The 21,635-nt window shown below is 38.6% G+C and overlaps 1 protein-coding gene across 2 annotated transcripts; it reads right to left on the minus strand.

Moving 5' to 3' along the window:
- Positions 1-871: 871 nt before the first annotated feature.
- LOC130913172 (putative phospholipase B-like 2) lies at positions 872-21,417 on the minus strand. Of its 2 annotated transcripts, none has more exons than XM_057831545.1 (12): positions 21,200-21,417; positions 21,036-21,129; positions 20,779-20,937; positions 18,110-18,210; positions 17,813-18,027; positions 13,569-13,663; positions 13,298-13,458; positions 13,104-13,199; positions 12,950-13,021; positions 9,233-9,385; positions 8,980-9,142; positions 872-1,420 (listed from the first exon to the last, which is right to left on the minus strand). In XM_057831545.1, exons 1-12 carry the CDS (start codon positions 21,403-21,405, stop codon positions 1,250-1,252), a joined length of 1,686 nt encoding a protein of 561 aa, XP_057687528.1. In that variant the 5' UTR covers positions 21,406-21,417; the 3' UTR covers positions 872-1,249. The 2 variants fall into 2 exon arrangements, with proteins under 2 accessions (XP_057687528.1, XP_057687529.1); XM_057831546.1 differs by lacking the exon at positions 872-1,420 and adding an exon at positions 6,696-8,181.
- Positions 21,418-21,635: the final 218 nt, after the last annotated feature.

Here is a 21,635-nt window from a genome sequence, read left to right on the forward strand (position 1 = left end):
TGCCACATACCAAAAAAAAATTCAAAATGTCAAAAATCCATTTTGCCACATGGCAAAAATGCCGCAAGGCAAAATTCATTTTGCCACAGGGCAAAAAAAATGCCACATGGCATAATCCATTTTGCCACATGGCAAAAAAAAAAAGCCACATGGCAAAATCCATTTTGCCACATGGCAAAAAAAATGCCACATGACAAAATCCATTTTGCCACATGCCTAGAAAAAAAAAAAAAAAAAAAGCCACATGGCAAAAAAAATGCCACACGGCAAAATCAAGTTTTGCCACATGGCAAAATGCATTTTGCCACATGGCAAATACCACTTTTGGTTCTCGCCGTCTCTCATTTGAAGACTGTGGCGCGGGAAGTGTGGCGCTGAGAGTGCTGCAGCGCCCCCTAGTGTTAGGGGAGAAAAAAGTTTTGGTACAATTTTTCTGTGATTAAATCAATACAGAAAACACATTGAAACAATAGCGTATCTTTGGGGATTAAATAAATCCATTGAAAAGCTTTTTTTTTTTTTTTTGTTAATACGGCCACCACCTGACACCCTGCTTGCTACCAGGTCACGTTGGATAAGGCGCTATTGGAACGGAAGAGTTAACAGAGGAAGCGTTAACATGGCGCAAAAACGAATTAACGATTTTTTTTTCCTGACAAAAAGAGTGAAATTTTCAAAAATTAAATTCGAGGTTGAAAAGGAAGATGGTTATGATGGTTGATAATAGTGCCCAGATTTGTGTGTCATTGCGCAGTCTAACGGCAGGGATTTGTATTATAATACACAGGCGCTTTTATTTCCAATACAAAAACACATACACAAACATCTTTTCCCATAGATATTTAGAATGAAAGAGTTCCACAATTTCGCATCAAGTCACAAAGCAATAACAATGACTGTTTATTTTGGAAATGTGTTTTCACCCCAAAAATAAAATATCAACATTCTGATTACCAAAATAAAATCTGTCAAAAAAAAACTACAGGTGTAAACATTCATTTAAGGTAAAGAAATAAGCGATTCAAACATGATCACACATATACCAATACAACAAGTTGCTTTCACAATTGAACAGTTTATATTCAAATCTACCTTCAGTACTTAAATCGAACAAAAAGTGCAATCGATACAGAAAATCCAGAACATTATCTTCATACAGAATATCATCTGTAATCAGAAAATTCATTTAGTTTAAGCATTATTTCCCTTTGCTTTCATTCCACTATGTCAATGCAAGGCATTATTGCAATTAAGGTGTCCAGGTCACTTTAACAGGTTTAAATGCCCAAATATCAGGTTGACCCATGTGCAGAAGATCCTTATATGGAGATGTGCTCCATTGGAATGGCGGGACCTGGTCCCAAGTGGGCCCACTTATTGCCAGCATCTCATACTGACGAAACATCCCGTAAGAGGTCATCTGCACAAAACAGACATACACTGTAGTGAATCAGTGTTTCAGATGAAACATGCCCATACAACAAAAAACTGCCCTTAAGTTTCTTTTTTTAGTTTTACAAGAAAGTGCAAAAACATTAATCATTTTAAAGGCAGTACTTACAGTGCCTTGCAAAAGTATTCGCCCCCCCTTGAATCTTGCAACCTTTCGCCACATTTCAGGCTTCAAACATAAAGATATGAAATTTAATTTTTTTGTCAAAAATCAACAATAAGTGGGACACAATCGTGAAGTGGAACAACATTTATTGGATGATTTAAACTTTTTTAACAAATAAAAAACTGAAAAGTGGGGCGTGCAATATTATTCGGCCCCTTTACTTTCAGTGCAGCAAACTCACTCCAGAAGTTCAGTGAGGATCTCTGAATGATCCAATGTTGTCCTAAATGACCGATGATGATAAATAGAATCCACCTGTGACCTGTGTGTAATCAAGTCTCCGTATAAATGCACCTGCTCTGTGATAGTCTCAGGGTTCTGTTTAAAGTGCAGAGAGCATTATGAAAACCAAGGAACACACCAGGCAGGTCCGAGATACTGTTGTGGAGTAGTTTAAAGCCGGATTTGGATACAAAAAGATTTCCCAAGCTTTAAACATCTCAAGGAGCACTGTGCAAGCCATCATATTGAAATGGAAGGAGCATCAGTCCACTGCAAATCTACCAAGACCCGGCCGTCCTTCCAAACTTTCTTCTCAAACAAGGAGAAAACTGATCAGAGATGCAGCCAAGAGGCCCATGATCACTCTGGATGAACTGCAGAGATCTACAGCTGAGGTGGGAGTGTCTGTCCATAGGACAACAATCAGTCGTACACTGCACAAATCTGGCCTTTATGGAAGAATGGCAAGAAAAAAGCCATTTCTCAAAGATATCCATAAAAAGTCTCGTTTAAAGTTTTTCCACAAGCCACCTGGGAGACACACCAAACATGTGGAAGAAGGTGCTCTGGTCAGATGAAACCAAAATTGAACTTTTTGGCCACAATGCAAAACGATATGTTTGGCGTAAAAGCAACACAGCTCATCACCCTGAACACACCATCCCCACTGTCAAACATGGTGGTGGCAGCATTATGGTTTGGGCCTGCTTTTCTTCAGCAGGGACAGGGAAGATGGTTAAAATTGACGGGAAGATGGATGCAGCCAAATACAGGAACATTCTGGAAGAAAACCTGTTGGTATCTGCACAAGACCTGAGACTGGGACGGAGATTTATCTTCCAACAGGACAATGATCCAAAACATAAAGCCAAATCTACAATGGAATGGTTCAAAAATAAACGTATCCAGGTGTTAGAATGGCCAAGTCAAAGTCCAGACCTGAATCCAATCGAGAATCTGTGGAAAGAGCTGAAGACAGCTGTTCACAAACACTCTCCATCCAACCTCACTGAGCTCGAGCTGTTTTGCAAGGAAGAATGGGCAAGAATGTCAGTCTCTCGATGTGCAAAACTGATAGAAACATACCCCAAGCGACTTGCAGCTGTAATTGGAGCAAAAGGTGGCGCTACAAAGTATTAACGCAAGGGGGCCGAATAATATTGCACGCCCAACTTTTCAGTTTTTTATTTGTTAAAAAAGTTTAAATTATCCAATAAATTTTGTTCCACTTCACGATTGTGTCCCACTTGTTGTTGATTCTTGACAAAAAATTAAAATTTTATATCTTTATGTTTGAAGCCTGAAATGTGGCGAAAGGTTGCAAGGTTCAAGGGGGCCGAATACTTTTGCAAGGCACTGTATTTCTCTCAGCAATACAATAAAATTTACAAAGCTGGAATGAATTCCACATTTTCTGGAAACAAAGTCTTTAGAAATAGACTTCCTTTAACCAATATACTTTGTTTTCACAGATTTCTGTACTATTTCCCATGTTTGTCGTGTTACCGCTGTACTTAATCATGGTTTTACACGTTCTGCATATGAAATACACGTTAGCGAATTAGCTAATTATCTTAGCGCTCGGCGCTAACTCTTAAAGCACACGGGTCTTTGCAACACACTCAGGACATTTTTCAATTGACATGACTTGAAACTACTGCTGGACATCTGAAAGACAAGGAGCAACGAACCATCTCTCTTCCCCTCTCGCTCTAAAAAATAACTTGCGTACAAAGGCGCGACCGCCGGGTCCCTGCCTGTCTCATACACAAATTTATTTTCTAGTCTTTTGAAAAGGAGTAAATCTCTAGCTCAGTAACCAGCAGAATCCATAACAATCTTGTGTGTGTGTCTGTTAAAGGTGTCTGGGCGGCAGCCGAGTCTTCAATTTCGTTCCGCTATGAGAGGCTGTCATACAGTTATTAGGGAAAATTATCGTTTTTGAACCTTTATGAATCGTAATTGTGAGAGAATTTTATTCATGCTTAAAACACAACCATTATACATCATATTTTGTATGCTTTTGTTACGCTTGCATGAGAACACTGTAGCATTAATCTGTTGAGTGTGCCTTCCCATAGCCTTCACAATATGCCCAAATATGGACTGTTATGTTCCTGTTTTTATAATATGCCCTGAATGAATACAATGAGCTTATCTTCGTTCTAGCCGGGACCAGCGCTCAAGGTCTCAGCTCAAAGATGTTTTTGGATGGAAAAATACCCATGTTTGTGAGATGATGAGTTTCGTTTCTTAGTAAGTTTCGTTTCACAGTGGGCTTCGGCACCGCCCTTTCAACAGTATAAATGTCCAGTCTCTATTGTACTTCTTGGTACTTTCTGGGTAATCACAGCTCCTGACTGGGTCACATCGGTTTGTACCCGAGAGCTCTTGTTCATAAAGCCTTCGAAGAAGAAGAAGAAATGAATACGACCCCAACCAATCCATGGTCGGGGTCGTATTCATTTCTGTAATCGAGCTATCGAGGCAGCACTTGTCTTGCAGTTCAAATTTGAGCTTCCCTGACAGTAATCTAATCATAACATGTCGAATCACGATGCATCTAATAATCGATTTTTGGACCTCCGTTAATAAAGACACCTGCCCACCCCATACAGTCAGTAAGACTCAAACTTGTAACATGGCCAAGACCAAAGAGCTGTCCACCAGATACAAAATTGTACACCTCCACAAGGCTGGAATGGGCTAAGGAGCAATTACCAAGCAGCTTGGTGAAGAAAAGGTCCACTTTTGGAGCAATCATTAGAAAATGGAAAAAGCTAACCTTGACGGTCAATCTCAATCAGTGGAGCCCCTGTAAGTTATCACCTCGTAGGGTCTCAATCATGATGAAGAATCCGCCCAGAACTACAGGACAGGAGTTGGTCAATGACCTGAAAAGAGCTGTTTCCAAGGTTACTGTTTGTAATACACTAAGATGTCATGGTTTGAAATCATGCATGGCACGGAAGATTCTACTTAAACCAGCACATGTCAAGGCCTGTCTTAAGTTGGCCTATGACCATTTGGATGATGCCGACGAGTCATGGGAGCAAGTTTTGTGGTCAGATGAGAGGGCAATAGAAGTTTTTGGTCGTAATTTCACTAACCGTGCTTGGAGGAAAAAGAATGAGGAGTACTATCCCAAGAACACCATCCCTACTGTGAAGCATGGAGGTGGTAGAATCATGGTTTGGGGTGTTTTCTGTGGATGGGACAGGACGTGTGCACTATATTAAAAAGAGGATGACTGGGGCCCTGTATTGTGAGATTTTGGGGAACAACCTCCTCCCCTCAGTCAGAATATTGAAGATGGGTTGGTGCTTGGGTCTTTCAACATGACAATGACCCAAAGCGCACAGCCAGGAAAACCAAGGAAGGGCTGCGTAAGAAGCATATAAAGGTTTTAGCATGGCCTAGCCAGTCTCCAGACCTAAACCCAATAAAAAAACATTTGGAGCGTGCTCAAACTCTGTGCTTCTCAGTGACAGCCCAGAAACCAACTGATCTAGAGAACATATGTGTGGAGGAGTTGGCCAAGATCCCTCCTGCAGTGTGTGCCTTGTGGAAAACTACAGGAAAGGTTTGACCTCTGTAATTGCAAACAAAGGCTACTGTACCAAATACTAACATTCGTTTCACATTGTTCAAATACTTACTGGACTGTCTCAGAAAATTAGAATACACAATATTCTAATTTTCTGAGACAGTCCTGTATATTGTTCTATGTAAAGGACGTCAGCCAAGGTCAGCCCCCCACGTTTTTACCACGCCAAATCTGGTCCCCTTTGCAAAAAGTTTGGACACCCCTGCTTTAAATGGTGGATTAATGTACAGGACTGTCTCAGAAAATTAGAATATTGTGTATTCTAATTTTCTGAGACAGTCCAGTATTTGCAGCTCTGTCACACAAATAAATCGTTGAAAAAAAAATCATACATTGTGATTTCTGGATTTTTCTTTTTAGATTCTCTCTCTCACAGTGGTCATGCACCTACGATGAAAAATTTCAGACCCCTCCATGATTTCTAAGTGGGAGAAATATTTTCTTCACTGTACAGGGCGCACTGCATAATAAGGCGCAATAGTAGTAGTTGCTGGGGTTCAATTATGCATCCACTAGATGAAGCTGCTTTAAAGGATATGTCATGCCATGGCTAACTAATATTGATCCATTAATAGGTCGCATTGGATTATACGGCGCAGTATCGGCTCTTAAGAAAATTGAAGGCTTTTGGGTGCGCCTTTTAGTACGGAAAATACAGTAATTTTGGGCCATTTCAGGTCATTACCTGTTGATTTTCAGTCACTTCCTGATGATTTTAGGACATTTTATGGGTCTCTCCCTGTTGAAGTCGGGTTACAGAACAGGAAGTGACCCGGGAATCTCCCAAAACAATAGGCAGTGACCCAAACTCAACAGGAAGTGACCTGTAAAGGCCTTAAAATAAACAGAAAGTGACCTTTGAATGCCCCTGAAATCAGAACGACTGACTGTGAATACTCTGGTTTCGAGGAATGAACGTTCATTCGCCCTTCCCAGTCTTAATGAATTGGGCGTTGAGCGCTGTCAGTAGCAGCCATAGAGTTAACTGAGACACATCTTATTGAAGATTTTGGTAGCAATTTATTGGTTCCTCATTTTTCATTTTTAAGATTAACACTTTTTTAAAATGATATCTCGATTCTTAGCATGAGCATATCGATGACCTTTTGGAAGTATCACGATATATCAATATTTCTATATTTTTTCACACCGAAAATCGAAATGGTGATATATCGTGATACTTTGTATCCCAAAAGGTTATCGATATGCTCCTGCTAAGAATTGAGGTATCGTTGTAAAAAGGTGTCAATGTTTAAAAAAAAAAAAAAAAGGAACCAAGTTGTTATCAAAATCTTCCACCAAAATACAACACCTAGCAAAAAGTATGGAAACACCAGTCTCGAGCACTCACTCAGACATTTTATCATGTTGAACAAACTCTGATAGAAAGCTTGAAAAAATAATGAATTAGTTCAAAAGTGCAACTCTTTAGCATTCAGAAACTCTAAAAGAAATGAATAAAAAACATTGCGGTGGTCAGTAAATGTTAACTTTATAGAACAAGTGCAGGGAAATATTTATGGAATCGCTCCATTCTGAGGAAAAAAAATATAGAATCATGAGAAACAAAGAAATAACAATCAAAACACATCTCTAGTACTTAGTAGTATTTAGTATTTAGTAGAGATGTCCCGATCGATCGGGTCCGATCACGTCATTTCCAAAGTATCGGAATCGGCAAAAAAATATCGGCCATGCCTTTTTTAAATATATATATATATATATTTTTAATTAAATCGTTTTCTAATTGTATTTAACGTTACAGACATAATATGTTACACTCATCCAGAGTCTTTAGTTTAGGCTTAAGGTAGGGTTATCAAATTTATCCCGATAACGGCGGTAATTAATTTTTTAAAAAATGTATCACGTTAAAATATTTAACGCAATTAATGCATGCGCTGCACGACCCACTCACGCATTGTCGCGCTCAATCTGTAATGGCGCCGTTTTACCTATATAGAGAGATAAAAGGCAGCGTAAAATGAGTAGAGTGAATTTTGGCAGCCTTTGGAGCCTTTTTTTAATTGGCTAGAGCCTTACAATCCCTCTCCCTACGATTAGAAATATCATGGGAAGCAATGTGGGGAAGCAAGGTATGTTAGGTAATCTTATGTTATTTCCCAACGCAGAGAAGATATATCCATTGGTAGCACTACGCACAGTCATGGTTCCACTTCCCGTCATGCATTTGGGCATGCCTACAGTATCATTTACTGAAAGCTGAACAAATACACTAGATGGCAATATTTAGTCACAATATACAAAGTCTTTCTATCCGTGGATCCCTCTCACAGAAAGAATGTTAATAATGTAAATGCCATTTTGAGGATTTATTGTCATAATAAACAAATACAGTACTGTATATTGAATGTACTGTATGTTGAATGTATATATTCGTCCGAGTTTTATTCATTCTTTTTCTCAATGCATTGCCAAAATGTATATGATCGGAGAAAATTATCGGGAATGATTGGAATTGAATCAGGAGCAAAAAAAAACGCAATCGGATCGGGAAATATCGGAATAGGCAGATACTCAAACTAAAACGATCGGGATCGGATCGGGAGAAAAAAAAATGATCGGAACAACCCTAGTATTTAGTAGCACCACCTCTGGCTTTCATGACAGCTTGCAGTCTCTGAGGCATGGACTTGATGAGTATTCTTCATCAATTTGGTGCCAACTCTCTTTGATTGCAGTTGCCAGATCATCCATGCAGGTCGAAACCTTGCTGTGGACCATTAAAAAAATTTTTTTTTTCAATTTCCTCCACAGGTTATCAATAGAGTTGGGATCTGGGCTATTTGCAGGCCATGACATTGACTGGATGAGTCTTTCTCCAAGGAGTGCTTTAACAGTTTTAGCTCTGTGGCATGATGCATTGTCATCTTGGAAAATGACAGACGTGTCTTCAATTGAAGTAATAACAAAAGCTGTCTAAAATTGTGCATTTATTGAAGATTTAACCACAGCCCAGTGCCTTTGCCTGACATGCAGCCCCATATCATCAAGGACTGAGGGAATTTTGATGTCCTCTTCAGGCAATCGTCTTTGTAAATCTCACTGGAACAGCACTAAACAAAAGTTCCAGCATCATCACCTTGTCAAGAGTCAAGAATCTGCATTGGACAAGGTGATGATGCTGGAACTTTTGTTTGGTGCTGTTCCAATGAGACCTTAAATGGCCCAAAATGACCTAATTGCCTGGCATTGACTGCCACTGACAGCCATAGACGTTCAATCCGTTTGAAGTGGGAGGGATGGCAGCGAATGAACGAATCCCAGTTCAAATGGATTGGACGTCTACTAGTGATAACCTAATTCCAATTCACACTAGAAGTTTGTTTTTCTGTTAATTAGTTGTTTGTAGAATATCCTAGAATGATTTCCTGACCAATACATCCATAATCGTTGTATCGCCATATCGTCAGATCGTTATCGTGAGCTTTGTATCGCAAATCGTATCGTATCGTGAGGTACCAAGAGGTTCCCACTCCTACCCAATAAAGAATGTCAAAACAATAAATACCTTCATATCCGTTCCTCCATGGGATCTTTGTCGTAAGGCACCGAACGGGTAAGTGCCATTTGCCGGGTTTAGATCTGAGCGAGCAGAGATGGCGTTCTCGCCATTCTCAGGTGGATTGCAGCCTTGGCACCGTGACAAGGGGTCTTTTTTAAAGTTATTATATCTGAATAGAACAGAACATACAAATAAAGACGAATGAACGCCTCTGCCACATTTAAATCTGCATAACATTAGTATGTTTGATGGCGCAAACCTCATGAGGCGCATCATGGAGGCAACATCAGTCACAGCTTTCTGGTCTCTTTTGAATATCTGAGCACGCGGATTCTCGTCCAGAGAGAACCACGAACCGAACTTTTCGACCAGTTCATTACAGCCGCTAGCATTAAATATTTCTTCATAGTACCTGCCATCACACATGTTGCAAAAACGTTAAGTTGAAAACATCTGCTGATCACGTTAAACATAAATACAAGTAATCCCCGGGTTACGACTTGATTTCGACGGAGTCTCCGTCCTTTTTAAAAAATTTTTAAATAATGTTGACTTTTGTTTTGTAATGTATGCTTTTATTTTGGTGCACGAAGCCTAGAGCAGGTAGTACTTCCGCACACGAGAAAGAGCGCATGTACACACGAAGAAGAACGTATTTACGCACACGAAGAAGAGCGCACGCACACACAAGAGAAAGAGCCATTTGCTCCCACGAAAAGGGGAAAGAGCTGCAAGCCTGCGCGCACATTTGTGGCTTGTGAAGCATCCAAAGAGGCAACACCTCAGGGTCCCCCCAGAATTTATAAATCTAAATTCAAGACTTTTAAGACCTTTTTTAATGCCATTTCAACTGGAAATTAATACTTTTCTTGCACCCGTTATTTAGATCATATTGGATCATGTTAAATAAAACACTGAACATCAAATTTAAACTCAATTACTGAGTGTGTTTGACAAAAGAATGCACATATTGAAGATACAATTTAAACACATTTAAAGTAACATTATAAAGTCTGTCAGAATTCTTTTAAACCCACACAATAATTATGGACAAAAAGAGGAGGACAGGACTCAGACCAGCCATCTTCTGTAACAGGCTAGCTGCTAGTGCACCTGCCAAGACCCCAGTAAACATGGCTAACTCTCGAGTTAAAGCGGCAAAATTCACATTTATTCGAAAGGGCAAACCGAAATGTTTAAGCAGATCCACCCATAAACTGCAACCTAAAGTATCTGGATGTAACTTGAGCCCCTATCACATACTCCAAAACAACGGGAATATCGCGGGACTTAACCGTGCAGCAGTTGTGAGTGAAAACAATTTCCCGTGTCGACTGACATGGGAAGCAGTGTGTATGAAAGCAGGCGTTAAATTCCCGGGTCAGAGCAGATGGCTGATGACTTAAATATTATAGCGGCAGCCGATGTAACTTCCTCCCTCTTCGCAGTAAGAGGAAAAGCGGTAAACAAACATTGCAATTATAAACATAGCAAGCTGGAAACAGCTAAATTAAACTGAAAACATAAATGTAAAATTAAAATGTCAAATATTACGTCGGGCCGGGGCAGGGTTCTTTCTCGCTAACTTTTTGAAATAACTATATTAACGAATGAATGACAAACTAAGGAATAATTGTTACAAAATAAATAATTTGGATTAAAAAAAGAAGGCGTTGTATGGTCATTGCAGAGCCAGAGCGTGCCTATACGCCCTTTTTAATCTTCCCCTGAGTCCGCAAAACCGCATCTGTTTATTTAGATTTAACAAACTTTTCCAGTGTTATTTTGTTGTGTAAATAAATTTATAATGATCATAAAAATATGTAGTCTATTTAAACATTAAGAAAATGTGCGTTTTTTTCCTGCTAACTGAGAATTCGTTACAAAAGACAGGGTTTTATGCAGACATCGTCACAAATGTTATCACACAAAACGCGGGTCGGGCTTTCATACCCGCGGACCAGTTCGAGTCGGGCTGGATTTTTTTAGGCCCGATTTTACCTCTATCTTAAAGTCTTAATGAACTTCAATTGGCTGCAGTTACGAAGTCGGGAAAGCTCCCTCCGGAAAAAAACACGATTTGACCAACATTATGTTTAACAAACTTTTCCAGCATTATTTCATTCTGTAAATGCATTTATAATGATCATGAAAATATGTAGACTATTTAAACATTAAGAAAATGTGCGTTTTTTTTTTCTGCCAACTGAAAATTCGTTACAAAAGACAGTTACAACATCGGGAACGCTCCCTCTGGAACAAGACGCAATATGACCAATATTGTGACAACCGATGCCGACCAAAAATGACGTAACAGATCACCAATGGACTCATTTGAAGTATATGAATGGTGGTCTGTTTTGGTGTTCAGAATCCACAATACTTCTGCCTGCAGGGTTTTCGTTCCACCGACAAACGGACGCATTCCCGATGCAGAGGTGGGTGCATTTTCCGTTTTGCCGGTTGTGGTGGTTTGGCACGCACAAGTTGCATTTCATTTTGTAGTGCAGTGCATCGTAAAAATTCTATTCGTCATCTTCATTATGGATTAAAATAAACAAAAAAAAAACTTCGTCACGGATATAATTTAGGTTGCACTGAGATGTTCTTGAAAATTAAGACCACGGTGAAAAAATTCCAGACTTACAACAGCTAATTTAATACTTTTAGTACCTTTAATCATGTAAAACTAAATTCAATGCTTTTTAAATATTTTTAATAACCAGCAGGGACCCTGCAAATGTATGCTCGCATGCACGCGGTGATAAAACGCAGCAATGAAAATTACCGCCCTCATTTTTATTTACCTTGCGATAAATGGACTCATTGCATATCGCGACAGGCTTAGCAACTTCAATAAAACATGTCGTTAGTTAGATGGACTTACGACCCCCCCCCCCCGTCCCCCTGAAAAATGTTCCCCTCGGATCGACACAATTCACGTAGGTCATCCTTTTTTACTTCAAAACGGCGAATTTCGCCGAAAGGTGAGTGATTTTCATGCCTGAGATTCCTTTTGTTTGTTGTTTTGGCCTGGGCTTACCCTGAAGGCAAGCTTCTTTCGTATTTTGTATTCATTGTTGATTGTGATTTGGACTTGTAAATAAATTGAATCAATTTGTGAACCCGTTTTATGTTGCTCCCCTTAGCGAGCCTTCGATTTGGGACGAAACATCGATCATTCAGAAAAATTAGGGCTGTCAAACGATTAAAATTTTTAATCGAGTTAATTACAGCTTGAAAATTAATTAATCGTAATTAATCGCAATTCAAACCATCTATAAAATATGCCATATTTTTCTGTAAATTATTGTTGGAATGGAAATATAAGACGAGATGGATGTATACATTCAACATACGGTACATAAGGACTGTATTAGTTTATTATAACAATAAATCAATAAGATGGCATTAACATTAGTAACATTCTGTTAAAGCGATCCATGGATAGAAAGACTTGTAGTTCGTAAAAGATAAATGTTAGTAAGAGTTATAGAAATTTTATATTAAAACCCTTCTTAATGGTTTTGTTTTAATGAAATTTGTAAAATTTTCAATCAAAAAATAAACTAGTAGCCCGCCATTGTTGATGTCAATAATTACTTACACAATGCTCATGGGCGCTGAAGCCTATAAAATCAGTCGCACCCAAGCGCCAGCAGAGGGCGGCAAAACTCCATAAAACACAACAAGTGAGCGTTTCACTGAACTGTGATTTGAATCTGTCTGAGCGGGTCATCTGCGTTAATTGCGTCAAATATTTTAACGTGATTAATTTTAAAAAATTAACGCCCGTTAACGCGATAATTTTGACAGCCCTAAGCAAAATACAATACTTTTGGGTTTTTCGAATACTTATTTTGGTGTACTTAAACGATTAATTCAGACTTACGCAGAAATTCAGGTTACGTCGCCAGCGTGGGAACGTAACTCATTCGTAACCCGAGGACTACCTGCATTGTGGATCCATACTCACGGTATGTTGTAACTTGCCCAGTATCCTTTCTGAAGCAATTCTTGTGTTTTATCAGCAGAAACAATTTGACCCCTGTAATTTTAAAAGAGTTGAATGACCCATTTGTAAAAAGGAAAAACTAAAAAAAACTAAAAAGGGAGTTTAATAGACTTACGGAATTTGCTCCAATACGACAAATAGGTCCTCCATGATGTCTGTCTTCCCTGGAGCAAAGTTGTTATAGTCCACGATCATCCACTGGTTGTTATACCTTGACACAGCAGGCATCGGATAATTTTAGTGTTAACCCAGGATTCAAGATGTGGAATTCTGATGTTAGCATTGAGCTGAATGTTGCTTGAAACTTACGTGCCACTGTTGTACTTTCTGAATAACTCCACCCAGGCTTTGGCAGTAACTGCCAGGCGGTTTGCTACAATGTTCCTCAGCCATTCCATCACAGTGCCTGTGGGTTGAACGAACTTCCACAGAGCAGGGTTGTTGTTTCCAATGGTGGTTTCTAGGGTAACCTACAGCCAAGTAATGAATTATTCAAAACTCATCCATTTATTGTTGGCTAAGATCATTCAGTATGCTGTAAAATGAGTGTGTTGTAATGACTGCCAATGGGAGCGCTTACCAGGCCACTGCTAAGGATATAAAAGTCATCTCCAGAAAAAATAGACCCAGGGTAGGACGAGAATGCCTGGATCCGTCCAGGAAGGATAAGATTATCTGTAGACAACATTAATGCATACAGTTGTGGTCAAAAGTTTAAATTACGCTTGTGAAGAACATAATGTCATGGCTCTCTTGAGTTTCCAGTTATTTCTTCAACTCTGATTTTTCTCCGATAGAGTGATTGGAACAGATACTTCTTTGTCACAAAAAACATTCATGAAGTTTGGTTGTTTTATGACTTTATTATGGGTTAACAGAAAAAGTGATCAAATCTGGTGGGTCAAAAATATACATACAGCAACACGAATTAGCAATTTCTTGTGAGTGATTATTGACTTGAACAAGTCAGGAAAGTCACTTGGAGTCATTTCAAAGCAGCTGCAGGTCCCAAGAGCAACAGTGCAAACAATTGTTTGTAAGTATAAAGTGTATGGCACTGTTTTGTCACTGCCAAGATCAGGAAGAAACCGCAAGCTATCACCTGCTGCTGAGAGAAAATTGGTCAGGAGGGTGAAGATTCAACCGAGAATCACTAAAAAGCAGATCTGCCAAGAATTAGAAGCTGCTGGAACACAGCTGACAGTGTCCACAGTCAAGCGTATTTTGCATCTCCATGGACTGAGAGGCTGCCGTGCAAGAAGGAAGCCCTTGCTCCAAAAGCGGCACCTTAAGGCTCGACTGAAGTTTGCTGCTGATCACATGGACAAAGATAAGACCTTCTGGAGGAAAGTTCTGTAGTCAGATGAAACAAAAATCGAGCTGTTTGGCCACAATGCCCAGCAATATGTTTGGAGGAGAAAAGGTGAGGCCTTTAACCCCAAGTACACCATGCCTACCGTCAAGCACGGTGGTGTTAGTATTATGCTGTGGAGCTGTTTTGCTTCCAATGGAACTGGTGCTTTACAGAGAGTAAATGGGATAATGAAGAAGGAGGATTACCTTCAAATTTTTCAAGATAACCTAACTTCATCAGCCCGAAGATTGGGTCTCGGGCGCAGTTGGGTGTTCCAACAGGACAATGACCCCAAACACACATCAAAAGTGGTAATGGAATGGCTAAATCAGGCTAGAATTAAGGTTTTGGCCTTCCCAAAGTCCTGACTTGAACTTGTGAACAATGCTGAAGAAACAAGTCCATGTCAGAAAGCCATCAAATTTAACTGAACTGCACCAATTCTGTCAAGAGGAGTGGTCAAAGATTCAACCAGAAGCTTGCCAGAAGCTTGTGGATGGCTACCAAAAGCGCCTAATTGAAGTGAAAATGGCCAAGGGACATGTTAGCAAATATTAGCGCTGCTGTATGTATATTTTTGACCCAGCAGATTTGATCTCTTTTTCTGTTCACCCATAATAAAGTTTTAAAAGAACCAAACTTCATAAATGTTTTTTTGTGACAAAGAAGTATCTGTTCCAATCACTCTATCAGAGAAAAATCAGAGTTGTAGAAATGACTGGAAACTCAAGAGAGCCATGACATTGTTCTTCACAAGTGCATGTAAACTTTTGACCACAACTGTATAATTGTGTTCTTGTTAACTAATTAAATCATAACAGCCTGCAACATTTCTTATTGTGGAGGATGCTTGCTGTCCTCCTTCAAAACAATGTACATGCATAGACTTCACTATCAGCTGACAGGACACGGGGCTCAGGGAAGGTAGGGGGCCTATTTTCAAAAATTAAAAATCAAGTATTTTCACAACAAAAGCAAAACAGGCACCTACTTTAAGCCTACATGAGCCTCCATGAGTAGCGATATCAAAAAATTCGAAGTCGTTCCCAATTTTTTTTTTTTTTTTAATACAAGTCTAACAAAACTATGCAATGCTAAAATTTTCCGCTTGATTCACAAAAATCACCAAACGCAAAGATAATCACCTATATTTTCGGGATCAATAGCAATATTTACCATATCATACAGGTTTTTGCCCAAAATAGCAACTTCATTTTTTTAATTTAGTGCAAGTTTTAACCAGCTAAAAAAAATCACTGTTTTCACATCGGAAACTTAATACTTGATGATGCAGAATCATCTTAATTTTACTCAACAAAAGCAAAATTGGCATTTTTCTGGATACAATCACAACTTATTTAGGTTGAATTCCGCTATTGTGTAGGAATACAAAATCCAACTTGGCGGCAGTCACAAAACAAAGCTTTTTAAGTTGAAAATTCTTGTAAATAGATGCTTAAATTGCCGAATTTCTATACATGTGAACGTAAAACAGTCTATATTCCTGGTTAAAAGCAAAAAAAAAAAAAAAACAACAACAAAAAAAAAAAAACCAAAAAACGGACAGTTATCGTTCATTTTACGTAAATATTTCAAGCCAACGTTATGGTATTTTGTAATCCAACATGGCAGCCGTTACAAAACAAAGCTTTTTAAGTTGAAATTCTTGTAAATAATTGCTTATATTGCAGAATTTCTATACTTATGAACATAAAACAGTCTAGATTCTTGGTTAAAAGCAAAAAAACGGGCAGTTATCGTTCATTTTACGTAAATATTTCAAGCAAAAGTTACGATATTGTGCAATCCAACATGGCGGCTGTCACAAAACAAAGCTTTTTAAGTGGAAAATTCTTGTATATAGATGCTTAAATTGCGGAATTTTTATACAAATGAACGTAAAGCAGTCTAGACTCTTGGTTAAAAGCAAAAAAAAAAAAAAAAAAAAAAAAAAAAAAAAAAAGGCAGTTATCATTCATTTTACGTAAATATTTCTAGCCAAAGTTATGGTATTGTGTAATCCAACATGGCGGCCGTTACAAAACGAAGCATTTTAAGTTGAAATTCTTGTAAATAATTGCTTATAGTGCAGAATTTCTAAACATATGAACGTAAAACAGTCGAGATTCTTGGTTAAAAGCAAAAAACGGGCAGTAAATATTTCAAGCAAAAGTTACGGTATTGTGTAATCCAACATGGTGGCCGTTACAAAACAAAGCATTTTAAGTTGAAATTCTTGTAAATAATTGCTTAAATTGTGGAATTTCTGTACATATGATCATAAAACAGTCTAGATTCTTTGTTAAAAGCAAAAAAATGTGCAGTTATCGTTCATTTTACGTAAAAATTTCAAGCAAACGTTATGGTATTGCGTAATCCAACATGGCGGCCGTCACAAAACAAAGCTTTTTAAGTAGAAAATTCTTGTAAATAAATGCTGAAATTGTGGAATTTTTATACAAATGAACGTAAAGCAGTCTAGACTCTTGGTTAAAAGCAAAAAAAAAAAACAAAAAAAAACAGGCAGTTATCGTTCATTTTACGTAAATATTTCGAGCCAAAGTTACGGTATTGGGTAATCCAACATAGCGGCCGTTACAAAATGAAGCCTTTTAAGTTTAAATTCTTGTAAATAATTGCTTAAAATGCAGAATTTCTATACATATGAACGTAAAACAGTCGATATTCTTGGTTAAAAGCAAAAATCGGGCAGTAAATATTTCAAGCAAAAGTTACAGTATTGTGTAATCCAACATGGCGGCTGTCACAAAACAAAAGCTTTTTAAGTTGAAATTCTAGTAAATAATTGCTTAAATTGCGGAATTTCTGTACATATGATCGTAAAACAGTCTAGATTCTTTGTTAAAAGCAAAAAAATGGGCAGTTATCGTTCATTTTACGTAAATATTTCAAGCAAAAGTTATGGTATTGCGTAATCCAACATGGCGGCCGTCACAAAACAAAGCTTTTTAAGTGGAAAATTCTTGTAAATAGATGCTTAAATTGCGGAATTTTTATACATATGAACGTAAAACAGTCTAGATTCTTGGTTAAAAGCAAAAAAAAATGGGCAGTTACCATTCATTTTACCAAAATATTTCAAGACAAAGTTACACTAATTTTATCCAATAATTTTTTCACGTTTCAGAGTGCATGCATGGTACTATTTAATATAATAATTACCTTGAATCCTCGACCAAATCACTCCCGAGACACTCCTGCCTGCTTGCATGCAGTAAAACCTTTGTCCTTTTTCCACCTAAATCCAGTGTTAGAACACATTGTGTGTGTGTTTATAAAAGTGAAAGCCAACCCAACGTTCTGACTGGGTCGGCCCCCTACGGGAAGGCGTGACGCAATGCCTGTGGGAGCTGTTTTGTCAACTGATGGTGGAGTCTATGGTACATGACTGTAATCGTTCTAAATAATGAATATAAACGTATAATGCAGAACAGTAGTTTAAAAAGTACCTAATGGGGAAACTTTGAAGGAAAAGTTGTATTTCTTTATGATCCGCAACATTGACTGATAGGTATTCCAGGTGTCATGTGCAACAAGTAGATCCTTATTGTTTGGCAACAGCTTAATGAGAGCAGAGCAAGAGCCAGATCCAAGTGGCCGAGTCAGGCTGGATTTATTCAGAGCCGATTCCAAGTCTTCCAGATCTCCACCCATTTGGAAGAGTCTGGTTGGTAGTACAAGGCAGGGCAATGTCATTTTTCGCTGGCATTGATTAGATGGATTCTATGCAAATCACGTTTACTTACAGGAAACCAAATGGGTTAAATGATATTGGGCCAGTAGGAAATGACAGTTCTTCATTGTAACTGTCTTCCAGACCTTTGAGCTGAAGAAGAGCCAGGCGAACCTGCCATGAAAAAGAAAAAAAAAATCAAAAAGCTTCATCTCTTGTCCCATAGTTTGTACTTGTTCAGTTCTGCACTTATACAGTGCCCTCCATAATTATTGGCAACCCTGAAAAAGATGTGTTTTTTAGCTTCTAATATATATATATATATATATATTTTTTTTTTTTCAAATAATATGGGACCTTAATGGAAAAAAAGAGAAAAATCCAACCTTCAATACAAGTGTATTCATTCAGTGGGGGGGGGGAAATCCCACATACAGAAATAATTATTTGACATCAAATAATGTGTGTCACAATTATTGGTGTCAATACTTTGTACAACCCCCTTTTGCCAACAAAACAAGGTCTGGGGACTGAGATGGCCATGGGAGGAGCTTGATTTTGTGTCTGGTGAACCATTTCTGTGTAGATTTGGCCATATGTTTAGGGTCATTGTCTTGCTGAAAGACCCAGTGACGACCCATCTTCAGCTTTCGGGCAACAGATTTTGATTTAAAATATCCTGGTATTTCAAAGCATTCATGATGCCATGCACCCTAACAAGGTTCCCAGGGCCTTTGGAAGCAAAACATCCCATTGGTCCCATCTGACCAAAGCGCACAGTCCGAGTTGAAGCCTGGGACCGGGTGTATTTTTGTGTGGGACCAAGATGGAGCTTTTTGGCAACAAACACTCTAAATTGGGTCTGGCGTGCCACGAAAGATGCGCATGCTGAAAAGCACCTCATACCCACTGTGACGTATGGGGGTGGGTCAGTGATGCTGTGGGGCTGTTTCCCTTCCAAAGGCCCTGGGAACCTTGTTAGGGTGCATGGCATCATGAATAATTCTTTTGAACAAAATGTGAAGATTATGACTGGACTGTAACACAATATGCTGTCTGTGCGTCCCTGGCTGATGGGGGACGGGTTTCGATAAGCATCTGCTTTTCCCGTCTTTCCTTGTCTGTCTTCGTCTTTCCTTCGAGTAAAATTCCACACTCTGAAACTGTCAATGATTTTGATGATGATGACAATGACAATAAAAAAAAAAATTCAAAAAAAATTCAAATTCAATAAATTTAAACAATCGCACACCAGATTGTTTTTGTCATGTTCCGAGACAATGCAATGGTGACGATGTGTAATGTGTGTGTAATGCAGTAATATGTTTATAGTTGAGTCCAGAAGTAAAGCTCAACTAAATCCTGTAGAGCTGAAAAGAGTACTCGAGCAACTCGAGTAACTCGAGTTTAAAAACTGATCCGAGTAATTTTATTCACCTCGAGTAATCGTTTATTTTGATAGCTCTAAGCATCACGTTTTGCTCGGACTACTTTTAATGCGGGACAACGCGTTGTCACGTGCGGAGAGGAAGAAGGAAAAAAAAAAAAAAAAACTTACTGCAGCCGACAGCCGCCACAAACGACGCCGACGTTGCTAAATACTAGCACGCACGATGCTACGTTGGTACAGGTAGCGTCTCATGCGTCTCATAGAGATCACATATATGTTGAACTAGATGCTTAATGACAGACTCGGCCGCGTCTGGGCAGCTTTAGTAAACAGCCGCCATCTTAAAGCAGTAGAGCGCTAAGCGCTAATAAAGAGCGCCAAGCGCTAATAAATAAGATTAACGTTACTGTCGCTACTAGCTCACGTAACGTTAGCCCTGCGGAGGGCTAGGTTTCAATTAATTATGACCACTGTCGATGCGTGGCTAACGTGTCTTACATACAGGCTTTAACATAACATAGCATTGTGGAGTGATGAGGGTGTAAAATAAAAACTTAATCATGCTAACTATCAATTTTAGCTCAGTAGTCATTGCTCGATAAAACACCAAGTAGCACTGGTCCCTAATGTGCTCCAATACAGCCTGTATCATACATTTATTTTGAACACTGCAAAAACTCAAAATCCTATCAGGACTTGCAGTTTAGACTAACTTAAAACTTCACTAGAACTTAAAAATGGCTTGACACAAAGAAAAATTCAATTGAAACACATGGGAAAAAAATCCTAACTTTTAAGTGATGTGTGTTATCAAGCGTAACGGCATTTTTAGGTAAGATATATATATATATATTTTTTTAATAAGATCTAAAAGTTTTTTGAGTGAAAGCAGTGAATTAGTCTCTTTTTTTTTTTAATTCTAGTTACATCTGAGATGCAATTGTTGGCTGTTTTCCAACAATATACATCGAAAATAAAGAGATTGAGTGACTGAAAATGGTTCAAAATTAGATGAATGTCTTGTTTTCTCATGTATATTTATAATTGCTCTTCACCTAAAAATATATTTGTTTTATCCGATTACTCGATTAATCGATAGAATTTTCAGTCGATTACTAAAATATTCGATAGCTGCAGCCCTAAAATCCTGTGTTATCATTTTTAGCACGCCGAAAAAGCTGGTGTCCGATGCGCGTCTTGAGTTTGTGGCCTATAAAAGGGAATTTACTGGTGCGCCCTAGATACTTTCTAGGGCGCACCAGATAGGTGCACACTCGATTTTGAAATTGATTGTATTTCTGTCTATGTCTTTTTAGGGGCCCTGTAATTCAGAGAGAAGACCTCCAATGTACCTGGTACCAGTATGGTGAATTTGGTTCCTTCTCCATTTGCTCCTGAATCCACTGCAGGTTCATCATGATGAAAGTTTTAAGGCGATTGCAGTAACCAGAATCTTTCGAGAAGGGTCCACAGTAACCCATTAGTGTGTTCATCCAGTGCTTGTAGATAAGCTACAGAAATACAAAATAAAATAAAAAAAAAAAGCATACTATGATATTGATGTGTCTTAGGACCTAGTGCAACCAAGAATGTTGTCTAAAAGGCTGACCTGAGATGTGACTGAAGCCTCCACGGCTCCAGCTGCATACGCCTGGATGCTATCATTGTATTCACTGCTAGTTGTCACCTCCAAGAAAGCCCAGCTGGTGTGATATAAACACATAAGACTCACTCAATAAGGATCCAACTATGTCGTCAAACCAACAGACCTACCCTGAAGTTTGAATGTCGTCGGTGAAGTTAGCCCAGGCCACGAAATCTTCTCTGTAACCCTCCAAAAGAGAAAGTTGCCCAGTGTTTTTGTCGATAATCGCCGTTTGTACTACAGCTTCAACCAAATTATTGAGTAAAACGCAACAACTTATTAAAACGAGGAAAATCCTGCGCAAGAATGACATTTCGTCTGGTTTGTCAGCCATGTTCGCAGGAAAAGTCACATGATAAAACGTAAGCATCATCTGATCACAGCGCTTGCTTCGGATGTAAACGTCGGTGCTTCCGCCATATTGGATGTGGCGGATGCCAATAAAGGACGAGAACTCGTATGGCAAGATTTCAAAAAATATTAGGCGTGTCAAACGATTAAATTTTTTAATCGAGTTAATTACAGCTCAAAATTTAATTAATCGTAATTAATCGCAATTCAAAC

Source organism: Corythoichthys intestinalis, chromosome 3 (genome assembly GCF_030265065.1).
Source record: "Corythoichthys intestinalis isolate RoL2023-P3 chromosome 3, ASM3026506v1, whole genome shotgun sequence".
Taxonomy (NCBI): Eukaryota; Metazoa; Chordata; class Actinopteri; order Syngnathiformes; family Syngnathidae; genus Corythoichthys; species Corythoichthys intestinalis.